The 26,918-nt window shown below is 51.2% G+C and overlaps 1 protein-coding gene across 2 annotated transcripts in view; it reads left to right on the top strand.

Moving 5' to 3' along the window:
• Positions 1 to 26,566, top strand: part of MDGA1 (MAM domain containing glycosylphosphatidylinositol anchor 1) — a 246,221-nt gene extending 219,655 nt beyond the window's left edge. For both annotated transcript variants that reach the window (XM_006126531.4, XM_089777407.1), the window contains 3 exons: positions 9,684 to 9,814; positions 11,886 to 11,994; positions 15,369 to 26,566. In XM_006126531.4, the coding sequence (XP_006126593.3) occupies positions 9,684 to 9,814; positions 11,886 to 11,994; positions 15,369 to 15,460 (332 nt within the window). In that variant the 3' untranslated portion in view covers positions 15,461 to 26,566. The remainder of the gene's footprint in view (positions 1 to 9,683; positions 9,815 to 11,885; positions 11,995 to 15,368) is intronic.
• Positions 26,567 to 26,918: the final 352 nt, after the last annotated feature.

The raw sequence follows: 26,918 nt of genomic DNA, 5'->3' as shown, positions 1-26,918 counted from the left end.
TTCAAAGTGGCAGTGCCACATGGAGCCCGGAGTCAGCTGGGGACTCCCCAGCTGATCCTGGGTTCCAGCGCAGCATTTTGAACCATGCAGAGCTGGGGGTCAGCTGTGGAGTCCCCCACCGATCCCAGGCTCTATGTGGGCGCTTCTACTTTGAAATGCACAGGAGCCCAATAGGGGGTCTTGTACATTTCAAAGGAGGAATGTGGAAGTGCCTATCGACTAGTCAAGTTGTTGATGGACATTCCATCGACTACTTGACTGGTAATTTACTCGATATTTAACATCCGTAGAGAAGTGTGGTCCATGAAGTAGCTAGGCCTTTGCCTCAGCAGAGGATGACAACTCAACCCTTGAAATTGACCTGGGCTGCATACAAGGCTGTTCGCTGTGGTGTATGGACAACAGTTACTTAGAATGGAAGTGCCTTCCCTTACTTGACTGTGGCATCTCTAAACGAATAATGGATATCATGGATAGGGCTCATGGTAGATCGGTGCCATACAATATTATATTATATTATATATATGCCAATTCATGGAAAGCCATGTTTAAGGAACAGGTCTATTAGCAATATCCAAAATACCATTCCATCAAGGTTGCAGGGCGACTGTGACCCTGGTTGACTAGGGATACTGTCTCCTGGTCAGGGGGACCAACCAAAATGCTGAGCCTCTGAGCAAGGTGACCAGGGCAGGGTGCTCCAGAAGGGACAGGACCTCGGGCAGAAGGGCAGGGCTGGAGACATTCAGCACTGCCTGGAGTATGCCATGCCATGGCTCCCCCACCAGCCAGCCCTCCGAGCTGCCTGGAGCACGCTACATGACAATTTAGAGTCTGGGGCTCTGGCCACAGCACTTGCTGCAGTAGTGGTAGCCGCTGGGAGTGCCAGACCTTTTTGTATCATCAGGCCCTGGAGCAGTTGCCCCTTTGACCTCACCTGTCAGTGGGCCTGGACCTGGTACATTCCGTACTAAAAGAATAGCAGCATGGCAAACCCAGGCCTGAGCCCGACTTCAGCTGATTGGAAGCATCTCCGGGGTGCTGGTGTGAAGCGGGGCCAATAAGGGACACCAAGTCCAGCCAGACACAGCCTGCCTGTGTCAGCACCTCAGCAGCACAGCAGCGAGAAGGAAGGGGAGCCTCAGCTCCTCATGACAATGAGATAACGGGGTGTATCGTAGCCCTTATGGCAAATGTAGGGGCAAAGACCTGAGTGACCTATGGGCTCCAAGCTTCGGACCCTTATCTTGGGGGAAGGAAGCGTCTTCCACTGGCCAGGGCTAGAGGATGGTCCTGTTGAGAGAGGTAGAGAGCAGGTGCCATCTCCACAGACGCCTGCTGAGATACAGAGCAGTAGCGCAGGTTCCCGGAGCCCTTCCTCCTGCCACGTGGACGAATGCAAGTGCTTGAAGACTCAGTCAGTCCCGGTTGCTCCTTTATTTTCCGCATTGCTGAGCTATAAATAATCAAGTGTCCAGCTGAGAGAGTTGCAGGCTCTGCCCTCCTCTCTTGCCTTCCTCATCCCTGTCAAGGAGCGGAGCGCCAGGGGAGACTGACAGACTCATAAGCCCAAGTGACTGTTCTGAGAGCATCCAAGGGTGGGACCAAGCTGGTGACAGGAAGAGGGAATCTGCTGCCGAGGGAGATGTTTGATCTTTGTAAGTTGGTGTCCTGGCTCCCCTGTGCCATGTGAGAGAGGTGTGCTCGGGACCAAGGTACAATGGAGGCTGAGAGCACGGGGTCAGCTTGCGGGGGGGGGGGATTTGCAATTAGACAGCCTGACCTTTTGGGAACTTGCCTCCCCCAAATCCTCCCCCCCTTTATCATTATCTGTTTACACAGGCTGATGCAGAGGGAGGAGAAAAGGACTTACTCAAGGTCCTGCAATGGATAAGAAGCAGAGCTGGGACTAGAACCCTGGAGTCCTGACTCCCTGTTCTTTAACCACTAGCCCCTGAACCCTCCCTCTCGTTTGTTTTGGCTGGGTTTTGAGTGGGGACTTTCTCGTTAAACATGGCAGTAAATATTAGTAGCTTAAAATTATCCCATTTAAAAATCCTTTGAGTCGAATCCTGTCGGTCTCACCAAGGAAGGCTCTTACTGACATCAGACAAAGTCCATGGGCATTTTGCATATGGTAGACTGCAGTATTATGCCCCTTAATTTGAGCCTATTTGATAAATGCCTCCTGTCATTCATTTCTTTGTACGGGAGTGCACACATCACCTCCCCCTACCACATCTTACAGACAGTGAGCCAGATTCTTCTTGATGAAGCTCCATTGCAAGTCCATGGATGTCAAATTGCAGCTGGGATGGAATTGGCCTGTGGTGTGGAGAGCGACATACACACACCTCCATACACCTGGGCATGTGCAACTCTATTTTCCCTTTGCATGTTTCTGCTCCATGACGACGCAGCCTACAATGAGACTGCACAGATTTGGACACTGCCAGGCTTTGCTCCTTCCTTCTGTCAGCTACTTAATTGGGTATTTTTAATCCCTGGCCAAACCCAACAAAGTTGCCTCTACCAGAAGCTGATTTTCTCAGGTTTGCCAAGGAGGGAACATTGCCAATTTAAAAACATGTTATCATTTACACTGCACTAGATATTGATTTAAAAAGTCATGGCAATAGCAAGAAGGGAAATCTGATCCTCTTACTCCAAGAACTCATACCTCTACCACCTGAGCAAATGGAAAATCTTCCCTGCTGGTTAGCAGGATAGAGCCTATGGCACACAGTTAAGGAGTTCTGATTGCGCACCACTGCCCTCTGTGGAAAGCATACACACTAGCCAGTTTGTGACCGTATATACCTATCACATGGGGTTAACTCATTCATGCTTGCAAAGTGCTATGAGATCCATATGTTATCCTCTGCCTATAGTCTGTGGTAGTGCTTTCCAACATGTAACTAGCAGTCAGTTGTGCCATTAGGTGGCTGAGTCTGCCCTCCATGAAATTGCTGGGTCTTGCCATGCAGAAGGGTCTTTGTCTGCAAAGAACTCTTAAGTCTGGTGTGAGTGATCCAACAGACAGGACTAGGGCTCGAGAGAGCTTGGAAGGAATCCCATCTATTAAAGAAGAAGTGAAACGAAGCGTTGAGCAAGCAGGATTCGGAGGCCATTGAGAGCCTGTAATTGGGTTTATTACACATATGTTGCTATACAAAACATCATTAGAGACAATGGAAGAGTAAATACCTCTTATTGTGGCACAGAGACAAATTACATTCCTATCAATTACAACTCAATGCAGCTTGATAGTATTTCTCTCCCTCCATCGCCAATATGATAGTTTTCCCCACTCCGTCTCTCACCTCTGAGTGGTAACTTTCTGCCACAGCATCATAATTGAGAACGCAAGCCTGCCGCTGATTGCTTTTCATTATCATTTATTTAAATGAGAAAAAGAGAGGCCTGTGTTTGTTCCCGGGATTATGAACAGTAATAGGTTCCTTTTGAGGGCTTTAGCTTGCTCCAGGGATTTGCCTGCTCTGAGCTTTGGGCTTGCTTTATGATCAGCTGTGTTAAAATAAACAGCTGTACCCAGGATGCTGTCAGAGGCATGGTTAAAGGAGAAAGGATTTTGTTTCCTTGCCGGGGTCAGGGTCTGTGGCCCTCTTAGGTTTACAGTTGGCTCTACAAAGCTGTGGTATATCTGCCCTCCTATATTCTATCTCAAGCCATTGCATCTATTGTAAGTTGCTCTCTTATTTACATCTCTGTTTATCTAACTTAGAATCTCAACTCCTTGGCTGCATCTAGACTGGCATGACTTTGCACAAAAGCAGCCACTTTTGCGCAAAGTCTTGCCGCCTGTCTACACTGGCCGCGAGTATTTGCGCAAGAACACTGACTTTGTAATATAGAAAATCAGTGGTTCTTGTGCAAATACTCCGACGCTCCCGCTCAGGGATAAGCCCTCTTGCGCAAGAGGGCCAGTGCAGACAGCCATGTTAATTTCTTGCGCAAGAAAGCTCAATGGCTAAAATGGCCATCGGAGCTTTCTTGCGCAAGAAAGCGTCTACACTGGCACGGATGCTTTTGCGCAAAAGCAAATCTTTTGCGCAAAGGCACATGCCAGTATAGACGCTCTCTTGTGCAAATACTTTTAACAGAAAAACTTTTCCGTTAAAAGTATTTGTGCAAAATCATGCCAGTCTAGATGCAGCCCTTTTGAATTTCTGGGGTGATATTTTGATTCCAATCCCCAGACCTGATTGGTTGGAAGTTGGACCCAACTGTAATTTCTGGCCTCATCTGGATGCAGATGAAATGCCCTGGGAACAGCTGATCTCTTGAAATTTCCACCTTTTGGGAGGTGGAATATTTTAAGAACGTTTGTCCTGAGCTACAGTGTCATTCAATCTGAAACCACACCTCATCCCACAGCTAATCCGGGTCTGTGATGTGATTCCAAACACCACCTGGCTTCATGCTCCACTTCATTGAGCTAGAGGATTCAGTGTTATGCCTACAAGAAATGTGTCTCTCTCTACTCACTATGCTGTCCTTTTCTGAACTAGATTTCAACTCTGTTACTTTGCTTCTTTCCATCCATACTATAGATACATCATCCCTTTGGTCAGTATGTTAGGCTTGCTGTACGGCAACCCTTACTCACACACACATGGGCTATGTCCACACAGCACTGTTATTTCAGAATAGCTGATGTTATTCTGAAATAACATCATCTGTGTCCACACACAAGCAGTTATTTCGACATAATGCTGAAATAATGTTGAGTTGGAAGGCTGCTTACTCCTACTCCTGTAATCCTCATTATACGAGGAGTCAGGGAAGTTGGAGGAAGAGTGCTCTCTCTCGAAATAACTGCTGTGCAGACAGCGCCCAAAGCAGAAATAAGCTCTTTTGACTTAGGCTACGCAATTAGCCTTGCTCAAGTTGAGTCACTTATTTCGAGTTTAGCCCTGCTGTGTAGACATGCCCATAGTGTGTTGCCTAAAACTGCTATGGAAAACTCCACACTGCCGCTTATGCTGCTGTCATTCCCATCCCTGTTCCTTGGCTAACTGGCCAACCCATGCCAGCTGTTCCTAACTTTTGTTGCAGTTCCGCCAGAGTGAAGTTTCTATCCTATGGCAACTGAAATGAGACCTTTTCATCCTGCAAGCAGGTAACATTTAGCAGCATCCCCTTGGGTTACTGTATCTGGCATCCCAGCTGGTGCTCTTTTGTGTACATGCCACTCTTCTGAAATGCCAGCTCCGGGTTTAAAGATCCAGCAGACGGCATGGCTTACTCATGCCGTAATTGATTCCTCCTCACTTATTACTGGCCTTTATTTTCTTTGAAAAGATGAAATGATACAGGTAAATAAAATATCAAGATCACCCCATTGGAGGGAGTTACCAATGAGACTGGTGGTGCCCAGGGATTTCTTCTCTGATTCTCTGCCACTATGGACTCTGACCTGCTGCAGCACACTAGCAACAGACACCTGGCCTCCGCTTATCGGTGCATCACTAGCAGGTGTTTTGAGGAAAGGCCAAACAGTCAGCAGGGTGAAGGTGGGAGAATGAAGAGACAACAAAAACTGCCAGGAAGGATATGGATTTCTAAATGGGAAACTGTATGTGACTATAGAGGAAAACTAGGCGGGGGGATAGACCACAGGTACAGTTGCTTGGGAGTTTTTTGCTGAAAATTGCTGATTCAGCGAGACCAGCAATTTGTGAATCAGAATCAGGTTCAGTGAAGCACTCGACTCCACAAATGTTTGGTAACAAAATAATGTTGAGCTTGTTGAACCAGGAGAGGTTTTTTTGAGGGGCAGGGAGCTGAGTAGAAACAACTTTTTGTTTGGAAATATTAGTAAATCTACTCCTTGAAAATGGAACATATCAACATTGAAACCACCTTTCAATATGGTCTAAACATTTTGATTGACTCAAACTGATTTTTTTCCAGTTTTTCTGTTTCTGAAAATTTTTGAGATTTCATCTTTGCCTCCCAATCTGAGACTGGAAAATGTTTCAACATGTCAAAAATTCTCATGGGATGGGGAAAAGCCATCCTGCACTGGGTCCCAGGGAAGAAATAGAGCAGGCCTTGCCCCTCTCTGATGGCTGTGAGCTGAGGACTAGAGCCATGTCCCAGTTAGATTCTTCTCCTGCCTGGAGCCATTGGAAAGTCAGTACGATGAATACCCACTTGCTGAAACAAGGATCAAAAAGCATAATCTCCATTTCACAGATGGGGAAACAGAGGCACAGAAAGAGAGAGCGCAGAGCTAGTTTGTTGAAGATCACACAGCAGGTCAGAGAGGGATAGAGCTGGGAAGGGAACCCAGAGTCCTGATTCCCTGTCCTGTGCTGGCACCACCACGGTATCCTTCCTTACCCCAGAGACGTACAGTGCCTGCTGCTGGGGACTGTCCATCTGGACCTGTGGGGCAGTCTTTATAAACGACTGGCTGGACAGGCAGTCTCTCTTCTAGGAGAGGAACGTTTGGTCCCCTGACAGGCGTAAGGCATTTGTCTTGACCTGAGCCCATCTGAAGTATTTATCAGGGGGCTGGAGGGGGAAAGGAGAACTAGTAAAGATGGGAGAACAGGCCTGTATGCAAGAAGGGTGTGAACACACCACCCCCACACAGTCCTTCATGGCCCACCATGGGGCCGATTCTGGTCCCTTAGGGAAGGCTGGGGCAATGCATTGCCCAGCCTCCCTGCCCTGTGCTCTGGCCACTTGGGGAAGGTTTGGGGCTGATTTCCCCCCCCCCCCCCTCACCCAGGAGCGAGGCTGGGGGTGGGTCTGGGCTGCAGGGCAGGGGACAGCTATGAGCCCCTCCCACAGCTGGCACCCCCCCACACACACTGAAATTCCTGTGTATGGGCCTGGAGAAGGCACCTCGTCACCAGAGCTGCCTGTGGTCATTGGCAAGGACTGTGAGGACTTCAGCTCATGGCGTTTGCTTTGAGAGGAATATCTTCAAGCGCATGAGGGCCAGGCCCCATGCCACATCCAGCCTGGATCACGACACAGGGCCTCTCCTGGTGCTTCCCCAGCCCATGCACACTTGGAAAAAGGTGATTGGCAGGCAGCCTCATGCTCACAGCCCTTCTGCTGGCATGATGTGGGGCAGGCCTGCCTCTGCTGGTCATCAGGCTGGCTGGGATCTGTCTTCTCAGCCCTTTGTTCCTGATCTTTAAAAACACTGGGGCCTGGTCTGGGAAGAAAGAAACATCAGTGCCCTGCAGTCCCAGTAGAGGGCCCCTATGTGTATCACTCTCCCCACTGCCCCAGCAGAAGATGAGGGATGGGGTGGACAGAAGCCACCTCTGTCATTCCAATAAAGCTTCACCACCCCCACCTGTCTTCCCAACTCAGGATTCAGGGTGGTTCACTGGAATGGAAGCTGTGCTTCTTTTTATAGACCAGGACCAATAATACCAGATGGTCCCATCTGGAGATTAGAGCCAAGGGGAGGTACTCCTATCATGAGGCATTTAAGCTAGCTGCACTTGGAGAGCATTATAGAAAACAAACCAGCACTGACTGGAAGCCCTCCTCAATCTTTCATTTCTATGACTCCAAGCCAATTAAGGAGCAGGCTGAAACCCTGTTGATTTCCAGGGGCTTCCATTCTTTTTGCCAAATCTGAAAGTGGCCCTACGAATCCATCAGAAGGCCATAGTCACCAAGGCCAGCGAGGCGAGGGGAGGGTCTGATTCTCTCCAGGCAAACTCAGAGAGGCAGCCTGGGTGAGCAGTTAGAGCAGGGGGCTTTGATTGGCACACTTAGTTCTCTAACACCGATTTGGGCAAGTGACTGAGCTTTTCTATGGAGAGTGGAGCTAGTCCTACTGATCCACATTTGCAGGGGTGTTGTGAGGCTTTGCCAATGTTTGTGAAGTGCTCCAAGACCTTCACTTGGGAAGTGTGTATAATTAGTATTACCAGAGATCTTTGGTGGGCCTTGCTCCTTTTCCCTTGTTCCTGCAGACCAGCGGCCTGGAGTTGCCAGTAAGAGTATGCTCAGGATTGGTTTGGCTCTCAGCCAGGAGTTCAAAGCCTGTACCTAGACGGCACCGTTTTGCAAGCCAGCTGCTCATTTTGCCCTCTTTGTTTCCCGTGAGCACCAGAGTCCATTTACTGAACGATTTGTCCCACCACTGGCTGCTCAGCCAGGCTCTGGTGTGGCAGATCGTAGTGTCTGTCACTGAGTGAAGTTAGAATAGAGGGTGGCTGCCTTTAATCCTCGCTCACTGGCAGCTTCATGCTAATTCTTCCCTCTCTACCTCTCACCTTCCCAGCTCTGGTGGCTGTAATTAGCTGCGCTCAACACAGTCTCATTGACATTGATCTATGGGGTTATTTAGTTCCTGCTTGGACCATCAATTCACCCTCCGGCCTCAAGAGGAAGAGATTCAGGATTCATTCTTCTTCCGTCAGAAATTCCTTCACTGGGAGTTTCAGAGACCAGTGGGCAGGGAGGACATAAAGACACCTGTATCTCAAAGCTCCTGTTTGCTAGAGGCTCCACCAGTGCCTCCCTCATTCCTGGCTCTATTTTCTCATGGAGGAGAGACCGGGTCTTCACACTAGGCCAGCTGACTTCTCCAGAGATCCATGTGCTGTTTCACATGCCACTGTGGCTCATGGTGCCAAGCCAAGTGCAAAATAGCACCTGCAAGGAAAGGATCTACTCTCCCCTTTCCAACGATTTTTCTCTCTCGCATATTCTAATTCATCTCATTGGAATCCAAGAGGGAAAGTTAGGTTATCTGATCCATCTTGCCTCCTCACCAGTTCCGGATGAAACTCAAGGTGACCTTTGAATAATTGCAGACACAGAGCTTCCTTTCTTTCTCTTTTGGAAACTCATCCACTGTCTTCTGTCTCACCACCTTGAGAACTTTTTCTTGATGTTCTCCTTGTTGGTTTAAGGGCGTCACTCCTACAACCAGTCCCTTGGCCCTTCCCAAGCAATCCCTCTTCCCCATTAATGTGGACACTCTTTGGACATTTCTGACCAAACTCTCTCTCCCCTTCTTTTAGTATATGTCTACATGGCACCTGGGAACTCGCCTCCCAGACTAAACAGACAGATGTGCACTGTTGTGCTAAAAGCAGCAGTGTTGCCACTGCAGCTCTGGTACCGGCTCAGTCTCTCAAGCCCACCCAACTTCGGGGGGGCTGAGTGCAGGGGAAAGCTCATGTCTTTGTTGGAGCGGCAACTTTAAGTGCACTGGCTCAAGTCAAGCTTTCATGCGTCAGGCTACCTGGGCTGGGAGCCTGCAGTGATGCTGTGCCCACCATAGTCCAACTGCAGAGTTACAGATATTCCATGCCTTTAGTCTTTGCTTTCAGCCAGCCACCCGAGTCCAAACATTTCATCATCTTTATTACACATCCCTGACCATCCTCCCGCGTCAGTGCTGGGGCTGCCATGACTCTGTTCAAGTCCTACAGACCTCCCTGGTGCTCATCCCCTTCTGTCCTCTTCCTCTAGGAGCACAGTCTTGCCCAGGGTGGTCTCTGTGGCCCAGATCCTAAAAGGTATAGACCACTAGCCCATGTTGAAATCATTGGGCTGCTGTGTTTAGCCACTGATATAGGGTCCTGAATGTCCCGTTTCAGCTGGACTTTGGGGACACCTGCAAGCAGATGGAGCCTGACCCCTGCCTCCAGTGTCCAGTTTCTTTCTTGCAGGCTCCTTGAATCTTCTGGTCCGTGTGCGGAACAAACGGGCCATTGACACTCAAGTCTGGTCGCTCAGTGGGAACAGAGGAAACGAGTGGCAACAAGCACACGTCCCCATCAACCCTCCGGGACCCTTTCAGGTAAACAGGCACTAGAGCCTTGGGTGCATGCTATGCCTGGGGAGAGCCATCACCAGAACAGCCTTGCAGTTACACGTCCCCTACCAGAGCAAAGAGGGTGTGTAAAGTAGAGGGGAGGGCACAGGGCAGCTACCTGCTCTCAGAGCTAGGGGGAAGGTGCGTATTCAGAGTCACAGACAGTTTCAGGAAGGATGTGATGCCGCTGCAAACCTCCTGCCTACTTCTACATGCACCTGTGAGTTGTTGTAGGTTTGCCTAAAGCAGTGCTCTACTGGGCTGGTGTTGTAGGGTTGCTTCTTGGGTCTGTGTGCACTGATTTGTTGTGTAGACGTGAAGTGCCTATACTCGGAGGTGCTATTAAATAACGTAAGAATGTAGATACTCATGAGAATGCTATTCAGCAATGGCTGCTTAGTTATTGCAGTGATTATGAAAACTGCATAGTGCATATTCATTTGTGATATCTGCAGATGCTTAGGCGTAGTATGCAGTACTCATTAAGTTGGTACCATAGCATCACAGCCTGGGCACACATGGGGGTTTCTAGGGTTTCTTGTGGATAGGGTTGCCAGATGCTTTTACAAAAAATCCCGAACATGGCATGAAAAAAATTGGTTGTGCAAAAAAAAAAAAAAAAAAAAAAAACGGGGGACCAACCAAAGTTGGGGAGCAAAAAAATAAATTAAAAAAAGTCGCTGAGCCTTTAAAAATCTCCTCATCTCCTCACTCCCCCCACCAGATGCCTTCCATCCAAGAAAAACAGAAAATACCAGACATTTTTACATGAATGGAATTTTCTGGGTTTTTTAACCATGAATAATAGACAGTCCGGGTGAAAACCAGACACCAGGCAATCCTACTTGTGGCTCCTGGGCTACACAGATATTATGTGGATGAGTGTTTTAGAAGCAGCCAGTTATTGCACAGATGCTGGTAGTTGCTAAGTTTGTAGGATTGCTTACACTGGCGTGTTACTTTCTTATAGGATGACCCTTGAGGGTTGCATCAGACACAAATTTGTCTGAGAAAATTTGTCCAAGTGGGTAGGGTTGGGAATTGGCTTTTGTGGGTGTGAGCTGACTAACAGGTTGGGGTGAGCCCATACGGAGATGAGCAGAGGGTTTAGCACCATGGGTGAAGGTGCTCTCCCTAGAGAGTTGCCCACACCCTTTTTTCATGCCCCAAACAGCCTCTGTCTGCCTGAGTCTGAGTGCAGCATGGTGTTGGTGCAAGCAGGGAGTGTGTGCTCTCTCCAGGGATGATTGTGGCCATGCGGGGCTGGGGGGAGAAGGGACAGACCCAAAGCTGGGATTTACCCCTCTCCTCAGCGAGTGAGAGTGGCACTGAGTGTGTCCCCCTCCTGCCAGCAAGTAGTGATTGAGTCTCTGCCCCTGGGCTGCAGGCAGAGTTTGGTAACCATGGGAACAGAAGAGGGAGCTCAGGCTGATGAATGTCAAGCTGCGAGAGGGAAGAAGCCAGTCTCTCCATGATTCCGGAGCAGGGTGGGAGGCACAGGGAGGGGAGCCCTACAGCCGCCAAAGGGAGATGCTGGAGATGCCCCAGAAGTGGAGTGGGAATCGCTCTCTCCTGTCTGTGGGGAGCAGGGACTGCCCCAGTTCAACTTACTCCCGCCCCAGGGCTTTGGTGATGCTAGGTCCCTCACTGGCCTGCTCAAAGGCACCAAGGAGAGTGCCCCTCTCACAGTGCAGGGTGTCAGGTCACAACAAGCACAAGGAATCACATTCTGAGGCAACCAGGGTTGGGCTGGGGGTTGGAGAGGGAGAAGGGCTCATGGGGAAAAGCTATGAGGCAGTGACCAGAGAGCTGGGAGAGCAATAGTCTGCTTAGGGGGCTCATCCAGAGGGGTAGCCAGGCGGCTGTATGGAACAGAGATGGTTTGGGAGGGAGGAGGTGACCAGTGAGCTGCAGGAGCTGGGATCCTGGCGTGGGGGAGAGCCTGTGCTGGGCAGATGGACTCTGTGGATGTGGCATGCTGTATACGTGGCCTGTCAGTGAGGCCATTCCCCTGCCTTGGGGCAGTCCCTTCTCTGACCAGTCTCCCTGTCCACAGATCATCTTTGAAGGCGTCCGTGGCACAAGCTATGAGGGGGACATTGCCATTGATGATGTCACCTTGAAAAAGGGAGACTGCCCAAGGAAACCATTCGGCACAAATAAAGGTGAGTGCGTGAGCCGGCTTGGAAGTGCCTGTGGGTGGGCACCTGGCGGGGCTGCTAGAGGAAGAATGTGAAATGGGTGTCTGTGGGATCTGAGGCTTTGGTAGGAGCATGTATCCACGAAAAGAGAGAGAACGTGTGTGGATAGAAGTATCCGGGGTGTGTAGCTGAGTGTTAATGGGATGTTTGTGTCTGTGGTATTTGTACTTCTGTGTTGCTTTGTGTGTGTGGGTTGGCATGTGCACTGGGGAGGTGATTGCTTGTTGGTTGTCTGCAGGGTCTGTCTGAGTGTTTGAGTTGGATGCCGCTGGGCTCTGTGGAGGTCGTATTGAGCGGGTGGTGTGTAGGGAAGTGTTGAATGTCTGTGGGATGTGTAGAGGAGGGTCGAGTTGGAGGGCATGGAGGGATGCAGTGGGTGTTAGGGGGAAGGGTTTGACTTACTGTATAATGACACATTATTAAAGCAAAGCCTTTCCACAGGAAAGAGGAGTGTTTAGCTGCACGGTCAGGTAAAACAGGGACATTGCCTGCTTAGAACAGAGAACACCCAGGGTCAACCAGACACTGCTGTTAGGTTGCTCCAGAACCTTCACCCCACGAACTGGCAACTAACAGCCCAGGGTCAACATGACCTTAAAGCAGGGGCTGGCAACCTATGGCTCACGAGCCATATAGCTCTCTAGGGAGCCAGGTACGGCTCTTCTGGAGCCCCAGCTCAGCTCCCCCTTGCTCTCCCCGCAGCAGGGAGCTTGCGCTGGTGCTACAACTTTACAGCTCCCCACAAGACCGGAGCATCAGCGCTGGCTTCCTGTGGGAGGGACAGGGGAAGAAAGTCCCGAGGCTCCATGTTGGATACGACGTGTGGGAAACAAGTGGAGCAAAACATGTCTCGGTTTCGCTGCTCTCTTCCTTCCCTCCGCATGCGGGAAACAAGCAGCCAAAATGGCTCCATGTGCACCGCCCTTTCTTAGAGTGACCGTATTTGAACTTTCACAAAAGAGGACACCCCTGAGGGGGAGTGCATCTGTATCAGTATCTACCAACTCACCTGGTATTCATGTGTTAACACATTACAGTTAACACATACCAGGTGAGTTGGTAGATACTGATACAGATACACTCCCCCTCAGGGGTGTCCTCTTTTGTGAAAGTTCATATATGGTCATCCTGCCTTTTTAATCCCTCTGGGAAACACTTCCCTGGAGGCTTCCCCTGTGAATCCTGCCTGGAGGCTTCTGGGGAATGGGAGCGGCAGGTGTGTTACACGATGCCTGCCATGCAGAGTGCAAACAAGTCAGTGTCCCCCCACCCCCTCGCTCAACCCCCCACCCAGCCAGACAGCCCCTGCCCCCTGGCCAAAATCCCCCCTACCCCCCAGCCCCTTGGCCAGAATCGCCCCGGCCTCTGGCCAGGCAGCCAGCTTCCTGCCCCCTTGCCAGGCACCCTGCCCACAGCCAACTCCTGCCACATGCCAGCAGCCTGCCCCTTGGCCAGACCTTGCACCATCACCCCCTCCCCTCCTACACTCTACCTCCTCCCGCCCAGATCCTGCACTCTCATCCTTAACCCAGTCACTGGTAGCCCTGTCCCGCACAAGTAACCCCTCATTTTTGGCCCCACCTCAGAGCCTAGGTGGGTCCACAAAATCCACTAACCCCAGAACCCCAGAAGAATAAATCTGTCCTGAAGCCTTGATCCTCACTGCTGCCATAAACCAAGGTAACGTTGAGACCTTTTGTGTTGGACATAATATTTTACTTTATTTAAAAATGAAGCCTGGCCAACAAGCCCCCAATAGGGGCCCAGCCCCCGTCTGGCCACAGCCTCATAACACTCCTGCATCCCACCACACACACCAATCCTGAGTCCATCATACACCTGAACCCCCTAACCTGAGCCCCTCATATCCTCATATCCCCAGACTCCTGCACCCCCACATTCCCAGATCCCTCCAATAACACTCCTGTACCCCCACACACACCAACCTTGTGCCCCGAGTCCATCGTACACCCAATCTCCTGCCCTGAGCCCCTCATACATCCCAACCCAGACTTCTGCAACCGCACATCATCAGCCCCCTGCCATAAAATTGACAGCCTGAACGTGCGCATGAAGCTGGATTTGACTAGTTATGATGTAAACTTCCAAGAAATGTGCAAAAAGATGCAGCAGCAGAAATCCCATTAAATGAAGTCTGTGAGTACGTTTCCTTTGTACTATTATTAATCATTATGTCATTTATCAATAATATTAAGTTGTCTATTTTCAGTCATGCAAATGGACATTCTTATATGGCTCTTTGTTGACTGCTTGTTCTGAATTCTGATGTAGTTTGGCTCTTTCGTTTGAAAAGGTTGCTGATCCTTGCCTTAAAGCATGAAGCAGAGTCCATATGGGTTGTATTGCTGGACCTGCTCACTGGTCAGAAGCCCTCAGCTGGGCACTGAACTCTATTAATATGCCAAAGACTTGGCCAGGGTATTGGGCAGTTGCAGGGTCACCATTTCTGGAGAGGTTTCTTAGGCATCACCAGTCCTGTACCAGCAGAGCCCACGAACACTAGTCATTTGAGCAGCCTTGGGAAGAGGGTAGATCTTCTTTGAGCCTTTAAGGCTCAGCTCACCCAAGAATCCTAGAATTTCGAGATCAGACAGAAGTAGTTATACTGGGGCCTGTTTAGTCCACCTCTGAAGCCCAGGCAGGACCAGTCTTGATAGTGTATGCTGCAGCTGTACGTTCGCTCTCATTGTAAATGCCTTTAGCAATGCCCCTTTTGCCTAGGGAGACAATTCCCCTAACGAATTTTACAGCCATGACATATGTTCTGATATTCAACCATTGTCCTTGCTTTTATTTCATCATAAAGGAAATACGGCCTTCAGATATTTATGTAGGTGGATTTCACAACACACTTCGGTCAATGTTTTGGCAGGAAAGACAAATTTAGTTCTTTCATCTTCATTCGGAAGTAAACTCCTCTGTCCCCATGATCGTTTGTGGTTCTCTTTTCTAAGCCTCCCCAGTTTGCCAATATCTTCTGGATATAAAGAGGGACCCTTCCCTCTTGGTTGTGGGAACGTGCAGCCATGAACCAAAGTGCTGTTTGATACCACATAGCACTGGGGGAGAGGGACATTGGTTTTTTTTCTTTGACTTTTGTCCTGAGAATAAATGCTGGGTTCCCATGAGCTTATTCCCAGCCACTGCCTCCACTGGATCCCCACGGGGGGAAGAAAGAGGGTGGAAATGCAGGTAACCAGTGTATGTGGAATTTGCAGCACCCTGTGGTGCCAGCTGGAACCGATATTGGTTGACTTGCTCTATAGGGCTTGGCTGTTTCCCTAACTAATCTCTCTCTTTCTCTCTCTGACCGGCAGCGGTCGCCCTTCCAGGGAACGGCGCTCCAGTCCTGCACAGCTCCTCCTTTGGTGGACCACTGACTTTTTTCCTTTATGTGCTGCTCAGATGATGGCAAGTGAGAGCTCCTGTCTTCTGACCAAGACATTCCTGCTCCTTTCTTACTCAGCCACCTCTGCTCCTCTTCCTCCCCCTCCTTACTGGCACACCAAAGTGTCCATATGTTACCAAAGACTGACAAGCATGGCCACGCAAAGGGATCCAGCTCAGAACCTGGAGGATTTCTCAAGAAAGTTATAATGTCTAAAAAATTAAAATACAAACCGAAAATGCAAGAGAGAGAGGGAGAGAGAGGCAGAAAATCACAAAAGAAGGAATGACGGAAAATGGAAGGACAAAAATGTAGAGAACGAATGAAGGACGAAACTCCCCCTCCGCGTGTTTCCTTGGGAACATCGGACAGGACTTCCTCAGGGAAGCAGGAACTTTGTTTTAAACAAAAATATATATATATAAATATATATATATAAAAGCACAAATTTCTACCAGAACTGTTACCTTCTTTACTGCAGAGCTCACAGCTTAGGAGACAGCACCGCAGCACTCCTCTTTTGGCTCCTTGTATTCCACCTGTATCCTGCTGTCTCTGGCTACCGTGTACCACCTGCAGTGCCCCTGCGGTAACCTCCCACAGGCCTTCACACAGAACAGCTAACCTCCTGTGTGCTGGTGGCCAAAGGCTCCCGCTCCATGCTGCATGTGCTTCAGTGTCTCCATCCACATCTTCCAGACTTCCATGCATTTAATTGTCTACGTGTGATTTGCTTTCATCCATGCCACACTCCTTCTCCCATGCCCTGTGCCTTCTCCCTGGCTCCAGCCCAAAGAAGACCACAGCAGAGTGAACCCATCATCTGGATTGTCCTGAGTGGTGGAAAAACCCCGGGTTGAGCCAACTGCGGCACTGACCACCGAGCACTCCCAGGTGGTTCTTTGCATCTCTCACTTCCCCCCGCCGGGAGCACAAACCAGGAGGATGGAGCTGAGGTTGCGGACAAAGCTTCTCAGCGGGATGGAATTAGCAGGGCAGTGGCGTGCAGACAGCACTTGTCTGCCAGTGGACATTGGAACAGGAGCTGCAGCTGCCTTGGGGCCAGGATTTCCTCTCAGCATTTTTCGGTTAGCTACCTTATTTCTGTCTTCATTCCATCATGAGCCTTCCCTGCCCCAGGCCCGTATTTCCTTTCAGACTGTGGGGAGGCATGAATCTGCGCCTGTCGCACCTCCCCACCCTCCACCGCACGCCTCTCCTAGGCTGCACTCTGAAAGAATGTGACGTTGCAGCGGCTGCCTCAAACTCCGAGGATTGGTGGTAACCATGACGTATTAGCCACAGGGGAGGTGCCGAGTGGCAGTTGTGTTCTCTTTGCCGGAGTTACAGTCTCAGGAGCTGAATGGGGCCTGAAGCTCCTGGGTGACTGGGCACAGCAGGTGGCTGGATCTCAAAGAGAGGACCGTTCTGATTGTTACGTCTGGTGGCTGCTGCGGAAGAGGCTGCAGATGGGGAAAAGTTGGGATTTCATCTTCATGGAGTTGATGCGACCACCATGAAGGGATAAAGCCAATGTCTCAGGAGAATTGCCTTTTGGCTCTGCCCCTGTGCCAGCCAGATCCGTCCTGCTCACTACTGCAGCCCTGGCTTGGCCTAGGAATAATGTAGCGTGTACGCATCTGCTGCCCCACGCAAACCGGAGGAGCAAGGTCTCCCACAGACTAGCCAAGTGGGAGCCATCCTGACCCTGCCGCAGCTGGAAACAGCTCTCGGCCTATTTTGTTCTCACGCCTCCCTCCGAAGAATAATGTTCGCTGCACCCGTGTTGGAGCTCTCAGGGAGATGGTTAGGCAACACTCTTTCCTCTGAGGCACAGTCGGCATGCTACACCAGGGCACAGCAGAGGCACGCTGACCTGTCCCAGCTGTACAATCCCCAGCACACATGCTCCCACCCTGGCATTGCTGATGACTCTATGACAAATCTAGACTTCTCTGGATTTAGCATGTAGCTAAATCAACTCAGTGCATCACCTGCCCGAAGCCTTCTGGAGGGTCTGGCTTTCCCAAATGCCTGAGGCATGTGCGTGGCTGTCCAAGAGCGCCATCTTCCAGTGCTGGATTCAACTGCTCACTCCCAGCCTCGGGGAGCTGGCCTCATGAGTCATTCTGCAGTGACCCTCCCGGACAGTGTAAGGGCTGTGTGGAGGGGCTCCAAAAGGGGTCTCATCCTCAGCCAAAAAAAGGGTTCTAGCATGTTGGGCTGAGGAGATCCTTCACGGAGGGCTCCCCAAAAGGTATCGAAGGGTCCAGCCAAGGGTTTCCAAAGCTCCAGTCTCTCTATGGCTAATGAATGATTTTCCTGCTCTCCAGGAATGAGGACTGTGCCCCCCTCCACCTCCTGGGCCCCGGGCTTAGTTTCACTGAACATCTGTCGGGAACAGGGTATTATATACCATTGGCCAGGGACTGCAGTGGGGCCCTGGCATGGTGACCTTCTCCTATTCGTTTCCAGCAGACATCTGGCATGCAATCCACCAGCTTGTTACAAAGCCTCCTTCAATTCTATGCCCTCCTTCAATTCTATGCTCTTTCCAGGAAGCAGCTCCCTTTCCTCCTTGTTTGCTGTAGGCTAGGAGTCATTGTATGCTTTCCAGGGGGTCTGATCTACTCTTGGAGCAGAGCTGGTGCTTTCCACAGGCAGCTCAAGGCCCTGGGTCTTGTGCTGTCTTGTGATTTGCGTCAGCTGCAGAAGTTCCCTAGTGTGTTGCTTTTTGGAGTAGGCCTGGTGGAGATTTGGGGTATGTTCTCTTCTGAAGGATCTATCTGCGAGAGCCCATATTTCCCTCTAGATGTAGGGGTGGAGAAGAGGTGGGTCATGAGTTCGCACCTTTTGGATGTTTTGGGAATGTGGGGTGAGCTCTTAGGAGCATACCTTCCCCTGAGGAGGAACAGGAGCTGTGCTGCAGAGCTGGCAAGGGAGGGGGAGGAGAGGGATCAAAGTCTTGAACAAGAATTAGCCTTGAGCAGATGCAGAAGAAGATGGACTGGTTCTAAAAAGGGAAACCTGTCACCTCTACAGGCCTACTCTGCCGCTGCGTGTGGCCCATACCCCTCACATACAGGGCCATGGAGCCATCCCCAGTGCCAGGGTCACAATCCCGTCCAGGAGCCTGGAGAGCAGAGGGGATTCCCCTTGAGTCAGAGCATTTGCCTTCTCTAGCCATTGGGCTCAAATGTTTCCTGCTTTTTGGCCCATTTGCCCTTGTATCAATCTCAGGGAGCCCCTGTTCACCCCTCCCTTCCTAGATTCCCTTTCCCTTTATCTGTGGCTTGAAAGCAGCTGGTGGTGTGTTTTTTGGGAGATTCATTAACCCGAGTGCCTCAGCTTGTCGGCTGTATTAAGGATGAAAGGAAGGAATTCATTGCGCTGTCAGCAGGGCTGAGTGTGTGTAGCAGAGGAAGGAAACAGTTCAGCAGCAAGGGCGCCTAGCTTCAGGGGCCTCGGAGGCTGCACTTGTGGGAGAGTCTTGTTATTCCCAAGAGATCTGGCCACCTGGGACTGAGTCCTCACAAGCTAAGCTGGGTTATGTGATATTAAATAGAGGGGAGACCCCCCCCAAGGGAACTCCAGGTCTTAAAATTTGTGGCGAGGAGTCTATGCCAACCCCAGCCTCGCACTGTGCTTTCAGGGAGGGGGGGTCTAAAACTCTGCTCAGCACCCCTGGTCATTAAAGATCTCCTGGCACTTTGCAGTGGTGTTAGCTCCAGTGTCCAAGCCAAACTACAATCCTTATGTTTAATTACTGAGTGCTTCCTTCAGTTTCTGAGGTGGTTTCAGTTGGATACATTATCCTTCATTTCCTGACCTTTACTATTCTTGTGTGACCATCAAGTCGCTGCTTTGTTCCTGCCTGCGATGGCTGCGTTTCTGCTTATCACTAGTGATCATTTGGAAAGTCCTGTGGGAGAGACAGTGCTGTAGCTGTGTAAGTGACTGTGTTTATTTACAGGGACATCTTTAGTAGATAACTGTAGAGAGGCAGCAGTGAAATTGCTATGTGGGTGTAATCCAATGTATATTCAGCCCTTTGTTGTCAGTACACGAAAGGAAATAGGAATGTGCATGCGTGCACAGGCAGAGAGTTCAGGTACCAGATGTCGTGAGTGAGACTGGATAGTTAAGCTTGCAACAGAATTTTGATTTGAAACCTCTGAGTTTGCTCATTGCATCCTGGAAAAAAAAATTCTTTTTTATTATAATTTTCCACATTTGAGTAACAGACCCAGTCACAGATCATCACCCTAGGATTTTTAGCTATGCAAGAGTTCACCATCACGGCTTTAAGTACAGGTGCAACTCCTTCCGCTGGTGCAGTAGTAGACTTTTATCCTTTTATGTAATTCAGTCACTAGAGCAACAAAACTAGTAAGTTATGTTTGATTTTAGGTCACAAACAAGTGTGTTGGAAAGTCAGGAAAAAAATGTTTCTAACCACTTTGGAATGAAAAGCAGCAGGAAAAGAAATACGTATTTTTTGCATTATTTAAAAAGCTATTCAGACTTCAGTTGTTTTTGAATTAACAATTAAAGTTTAAAACATTATGTTTGACCTGTTTGCAAATCTTCCTCTCTGTTGTCTCATAACACACTGAGTATCAGCCTTCCAAAACTGTTACCACTGGGGAAGCAGTTTTTTTCTGAGGAGGCGGGGAGAGGGAAGTGGGGAAGAAGTACTGTAAAATGTTTGTTCACAGGTTTAGCCTGGTGCATTTCATGGCAGTTTTGTAAGGATGATTGATGGTGTGTATATGTATTAATAACCAGGCTACAAATGGCATTTAATTCTCAGCTACTATTCAAGGCAACTGAAATTTAACTTCTTAGTATATTAGGCCCTTTGGGCAAATGCTGCTCAGTATCTGTGAGAGAGCAGTCACTGTAGTTCACCTTCGACGCTGGCCCATTTCTAGGCCCTGCAAGCCAGCAGATTGGACTTCCTTGGTCTGGCATGCTTGGGACCTCTCTGGTCCCGAATGAGGGAATATGCCAGAGCAGGGGAGGTCCCCAGCCACTAGCCTCCCAGCCCATCACCACTCCCTGCTGCTGGCTCCTTCTGGCTCATGCCCAACCCTGCTGTTTCTGGGCTCAAGCTCCAGTTCCAGTCCCAGCCCCCTTGTTTGCCAGGGCCGGGGCTCCCTGGCTGCTGCCACTGGGGCTGGAGCTCCCCACCACACCATCCACTTCCCCTCTTATGGTACTCCCGGCCAAGTTTCTGGCCCCCCCCCCCCCCCGCCACTACTGCCACCGCTCTCTTGCCACCAGTCCTCCCTGTCCTCCAGGAGAATCTGTGGTCCAGAGGCCTGGTTTAGGGAGGTATGGCCTGTGTTGGGAAGGCTGCTATCCCTCTGGACTTGTGTCCTGTGCTTCTCAGCCAGCAGAGGGGATGGTCTCTGGGGTTTATGGACACAGTTCTGTTCTGAGATGTCCAGTTGGGTGTTGCCATATAACTAGAAGATCCACCACTGAGCACAGTCTCCCTGCAGTGAATCATCCCTGTTTTCAGTCATTGGCTGGGGCCAATTGCTAGTGCCTTTTTCTCCCACACTTCCAGCAAAATTGAGGCAGACAGTTGGGCCTGCACTGGGGAAAGGCGCCACTTTGGGCTGCTCTGAGTGACCCCCTGTGCAGAGTGGCATTGACAGGTGTCAAAGTAGGAGCTCCCAGGTCCTTGATAGAGGGGCATGAGTGGATCTCTGCCTTGCCCTACTCAAGGAGAGGGGCTTCTGCCTTAGCTATTATGTATTAGTTGCATTTCTGTCACCCTGAGGAGCCACAGCCATGGAGCAGGAGCCCATGGCACTAGGCGCTGTGCAAACAAATAACAAAAAGATTGTTCCTGCCTAGAGAGTTTGCAATCGGTGTATTGGACACAGGACGATGGCTACAGGCAGCTGGCTTTTTGCTGGTGTGGTGTGCTTAAGCTTTAGAGGTCCCAGATTCAGTGCTGCCCACAGACAACTGGGCTCTGTCGCCATTACATCAGTATTTCAATAGTAAGTGAGAGAGGACTGATAGGGTGGCGCAGGTCAGGAATGGCCTGGAAAGGGAAAACAGGCAGCTTATGTTTGACACACTAGGGGAGGGGGAGCCAGGGGAGGGATGCAAAGGGGTGACATAGCCAAAGGGATGGGCTCAGGAAATTGTCTTTGCAGCTACGGGCCGTGCAAGCCAGCAGTTGTCAAGACCCAAGAGAAGGATACTGCAGTAACTGAGGTGCCAAAGGATGAGAGCTGAGAGCAGGTGGATAGGAAAGGCTGCAGCTGTTGTGCAGAGAGAACCGCGAGACTGGGCCTTAGCTTGGCTGTGAGAATCTGGAGAGTGGTCTGAGTTAAAGATGCCCCTCACCCCCAATAGCAGGCAGAGTGATGGTGCTGTCCCCAGCCATCAGAAAAGAAAGAGCCAGCAGAGCACGGGGTGTTGTTGTGGGGAGAATGTAGCGGCGTGTGGTACACACGTTGAGCTGCAGTTGGGGGCTAGACACCCATGGTGAGATGCGTGAGAGACGGACCAAGATTTCTGCATGGCCAAAAGATCATAGATCTGTGAGTTTTCCATATGGAGACAGCAGTTGGACAGTATTTGCTCACCCAGAGCTAAACAGGGAGCTCACAGTGGTGTTCTTTTGATGCCCTTTGTATGCTGCAGCCCTGCCAATGAGGCACACCCATCTTGCCCCCAGATATGCTGCAGCATCCCGTGCCTCTAGCGCCAGAGAAGGGACGGGGCATGCCAGTGCCTCTCAGAAGCATGGAGCATGATGCAGCTGGTACCCTGCCCAGGCTGGATCTCTCTGGCGGGAGCTGTTAACCCTTGTAGTTTTACCTTTGCCCAGTTGTTTTTTCATTTGCCCTGTTCAACCTTGGATGATGCTACATAAATGAGCAAGACATCTGCGGAAAAATACGTCCCATGGTGCTTTGGAAATTGCATTTGAACAGGACCCAATTTACACTCGACAGTAATAGCCAGAAGAGGGTGGTTAGCAGCAGGAAGCTGATAGCACCGATATGCTCAGCAGCCCAAGATGATGGCAAGGGCCTTCGCATGTCGCTGAGTCCCCTCTTGAAGCGTGTGCAGAGTCAGACACCAGGCGGTGGCACATCTCTGACACCTGGGTGCCAGCACCTCGTTTCTGTGCAGCAAGATTCTTGGGGCATCGAATGGCAATTCAATGCCTGGCATTGCTGCTTTATCTCAGCGGCAGCCACGTATGGCCCCAAAGCCAGATCTGGCCACTGGTGAGTTATAGGGCTGCCTGAGCGGCCTTCATCTGTAACACAGCCGTGCGGCCTGCAGACGTCATGCTCCTGTAGGCCATGTGCTCAGGTTGGGAAGTAGCGTAGCATGCTGGGAATGGTTGTCTCTGCGGGACGCAGGCACCATGCGAGAGCAGCAGCGATCTGCCCCATCTTAGTCCCGTTAGGTGTGGCCCCTGAGAATCCCAGCACTTAGCAACAGGACTCCCCCACGCCTCTCTACCCGGCTTAGATGTTTCATACCTCAAGCTCCAATGGGCTGGAGTGTGAGCAGGGAGTCAGATCTCCCCTTCCCTGCCCCCTGAGGCTGAAGGCAGCCTGAGCTTGCCAATACCGGGGAGTGTAACTTTCCAGACTGCGGCCTCATACAGCGCATGCCGTGCCCTGCGTTCGTTTAGTGTGGAGCCCCCATGTCAGGAAGGCTCTCCCTCCCTCCCACTGGCCTCCTGCCTGCCTTACCCAGTGTTGGCCTGAGGGACGAGGGGTCATTTAAACTTCCTAAGGATGGAGGGCTGGGGGCCAAGACCACCTCCACTCAAATCTTGACTCCTGCTATGGCCTGGGACCAGTCACCTATTGGTGTGGTGCCTCAGTTTCCCTGCTGGTTGTGGCTGTCCCACAGGTGTGCCAGGAGGGCAGAGTAGGGAACGTTGGTAAGGGGTTTTGTAAGGGTGAAGCTCTAACATTAGGGAAACGATGGGCACCATGGCAATCTGAACTTCCCAGCTGCCCCTCGCCCCTGGGATAAAGGGTCAGCCCAAATGCCACGTCCTTGCAGGAGCTCCCAGCAAAGCCTGTGGCTCAGGCCTACATGTTAGGTGCTTAACTGGCTGCCAGTCACTTCACTAGGAAGCAAGTGGAGCCCCCTGCCGCCCAACTGGCCACACTCCGTGGGCTAGCAGTGCGCAGGAGGCACTGGGGGCTACCTGCTGGCTAGGCCACTCCACCGCCTTCTTGAGCCCCATGTGCCAGGTAGCAAGCCGGGCCGGGTATCCTTAGCAAGTGCGGGGCACCAGCAAACTGTCTGTGCAGCCTGGGCCTTGGGGACAGGGCTGGTTTTACCATGAGGCGAACTGAAGCAGCCACCTCAGGTGCCAGTTGGTTGGGGAGGTGGGGGGCGCCACTAGGACCCAGAGAATTGAGAGCTTTCAAAATTTTGGCCCAAGCGAGGGAGCAAGGGGGCATCATTTGAGCTCCCCGCCTCAGGTACCAAAATGTGGGCTGGCTCTGCTAGGGGAAGGCTGCATGATGCAGCGCCCAGGCCCTGGCATGCTCTCACTGCCCAGGCTTCCTTTCACAGCGTGCATTTTCTGTGCGGGGGGGGGCAGAAGAGGGAGAGTTGGGTCGTGGCCGGGGCTGGTTGGAGCGGAGAGCCCGGCAAAAGATGGTGTTCCGCTCGGAGGACAGACCTGGGAAGGCCTAGAGCATAGCCAGTTCTGCTAGGCTTGGGCTGGCAACGGTCCCCTGTGCTCCCATGGGAGAAGATGAAACCTCATTTTGCCATAAGCTCTACTCATAGGCTACGGGATTGCCCCCGGCTGCCAGTGTACAGCAAGATCCTTCCCTAGGATGGCTGAGAGACAGCATGGCCCATAGAAGGCAGCACGGGGCTTGCACCGGGCAGAGAGCTGGCCTGCAGCCCTTCCCATCTTTGCTTTAGCTGGCTGTGGCAACTGCCAGCTCTTTGGCTTAAGCAATGAGCAGAGAGAGCAAGGCATGAGCTGGCGCTGTGTGTGAGAGGTGCCCTTCTCCTGCCTGGGCCCTCCAAAAAGATCAGGGACCCTCCACTGCCACCAGGAGTTCTTCAGCTGGAGTGTTGATGGAGCTGGGTTCCAGTCTGGCTCCCAACTCTGGCTGAGAGTCGGTGCAGTGAGTGTGGCTGTTACTTGCCGAGCATTACAGTGCCGGGTGAGAGATGCACAAGGGAGTGTTCCAGAGGTGTCAGGAGCATTGAGCTTGGGACAGTTGCTGGCAAAGCTAGAGGAGCAGCCCTGGGGTAGGAGCTGCAGTGGGCCAGACATTAGCCACCCCACCTTCTGCCCCTGTGTGGGCACTTGGGGTGAGCGGTGCCTTTCGTGCTCTCCCAGGGAAAGATAAACGATTAGTCAGACCAGGTCTCAAAGCAGCCGCAAATGGACCTGCTGCCACTTTCCTGTGCTGCCTCTCAAACACGGCTCATCTTGATCCTGGCTTGTTTTCTCTTGGGAGCCCAGGCAGTGTCATGCCTGCTGGGTGCCAGTATTGCCATTGCCTGTGCTGGAGGAGTAAACAGAAGGAAGAGGAGTTAATAACATGCGAAGGTGTCTCCTGGAAACAGCTCCTGCTAACACAGCACTGGGGAGGGACTGCAGGCAGGGGACTGGAAAGATATGGCCAAAGGTGGCATTGTCATCAGCTATTCCAAGCCCCCGTGCCAACTTACCAGGCAAGACTGCACCTGAGGGCACTTAATCCATGGCATAACTGGGCACCAGAGTAGGGCACCAGTCACAGAAAGCTGCCCTTCCAACACTGGTGTGCAGGGTGGTGGCAGGAACACTGAATGCTCCTGCAGCGCTCACTAAGCCAGGCAGTGCTGCAGTGCGTTCTCGTCCGACTGTGCACACGTTTTAGTGGGAGAGCAATATCCACTTCCCTGTCTTTTAAACACCGTGAACACCGGCCAGATGTCACACTGTAAATCTTCTGCATCCGCCACACTGGCATAAATGATCAGAAAGCCGGAGATTTCCCTTGGGACATTCAGCTGCTAGAGTTAGACTGACTTTCATGCTGGGGGAAATGTTCAGACAGCAGGGAGTCCCAAAACCTTCTCATGCATTTTTGTGACTGTCCTTAGGGGTACCTTGTTTGTTACTGAGTGGAGTGGTAAGAATCTCCAGACAGTCGCTGGGGTTAATCCTGTCCCCTCTGCCCCCGTGAAACCTGCATTTTTATTTTATTTTATTTATTTATTTATTTATTTAACACCTCCTGGGCAAACCCGTAGAGGTAGAACTGTAGCACGCCTGATAGGAAGGTTGCCTAGCAGAAATGCTTTCAATTAGAGTCCCTTGCTCTCAGAACCCCTGGGGTTTACGGAACCAAGCTGAAGCTCTCCCCGAGATGTGCTCACAGCCTCTTATGCCACTGGCAGTGCGGGCCAGGAGTGCTGCTGGAAGGTGGCCTTTTTGTATTGTGAGGCCTGACCACCCCCTAGCACGGCAGCAGCAGCCAAAATGGACAATGATCCTTAGGCAGCATTCACCCCGTTTTTGACTGTGAGAAGCGCTTCTGCTCGGGTCAGAGAGCTGGGCCCGAGGGCTGAGTTTTGTTTCTCTGCTCAGAATCACCCAGCCCTGTTACCAAATGTACCGAGCAGGGTGCATGGGGGGAGCTGTCTCACAGCCAAGCCATCCTGGCCATGGCCAGAGTATGTTCCAGGCAGCATTCCACATTCCCTCCTCCCGAATTTGCCGCCACCAGTCATTTCATTTCCGGTCTGGATAGATCAGAGGGGAACGTCCCTGCTGAGTCCCACAAAGGGGATCACACCAAAATCTTGTCTTTGACTGCAGGAACGATGGACAGAATCAGCTCAGGCCAAACCATGAGCTGCTTCCGTGGGATTAGGAGCAGGGAGATGCTGCCACCCCCACCTTTCTGCTTCCAGGTCACTGCGGCCAGTAGAAAGAACATGTTGACCTGAGTGAAGCATTAGAAACCTGGGATGATGACACAGAGTCTGTGTATTTTGGGGGATTGGTGGGCACCGAGGAGGAATTTCTTTGATGTCTGTTGTTTTTCCCATTGGTGTCCTGGGTGGATCTCAGGAAAACAGCCCTGTTCTCCACCATCTGTACCATAGCCACATCACACCGTGCTCCTGCGCTGCTCCTCCTGGCGTGGCCTCATGCAGAGCTTCGCGCCAGCATCTACCGCCACATCAAAGGCCACAACTCTAAAAGCACAAACTCCAAAGGGACCCCCAGAGGACCCTTTGAAACAGGGTGAGATGTTTTATAAACAGCCCCCCCACCCCCGCCCCCTTCTTGCCCTCCATGTAGCAGATTCTCAGCGTGGATTGTTTCATTCAAATAAAGCTGCAGTATTCAAATGCACGAGCAAGCGTGTCAGTCTGTGCGGGGGGGGGAGGTTAATGCCTTTGGCCTTGTGGGAGCACTTGGCTCTGGGGACAAAAGGTTGGGGGCCACACTCAT

The sequence above is a fragment of the Pelodiscus sinensis genome, chromosome 3 (assembly GCF_052426305.1).
Source record: "Pelodiscus sinensis isolate ZL-2025 chromosome 3, ASM5242630v1, whole genome shotgun sequence".
NCBI classification, from domain to species: Eukaryota; Metazoa; Chordata; order Testudines; family Trionychidae; genus Pelodiscus; species Pelodiscus sinensis.
This window is presented reverse-complemented; position numbering and strand designations above follow the sequence as displayed.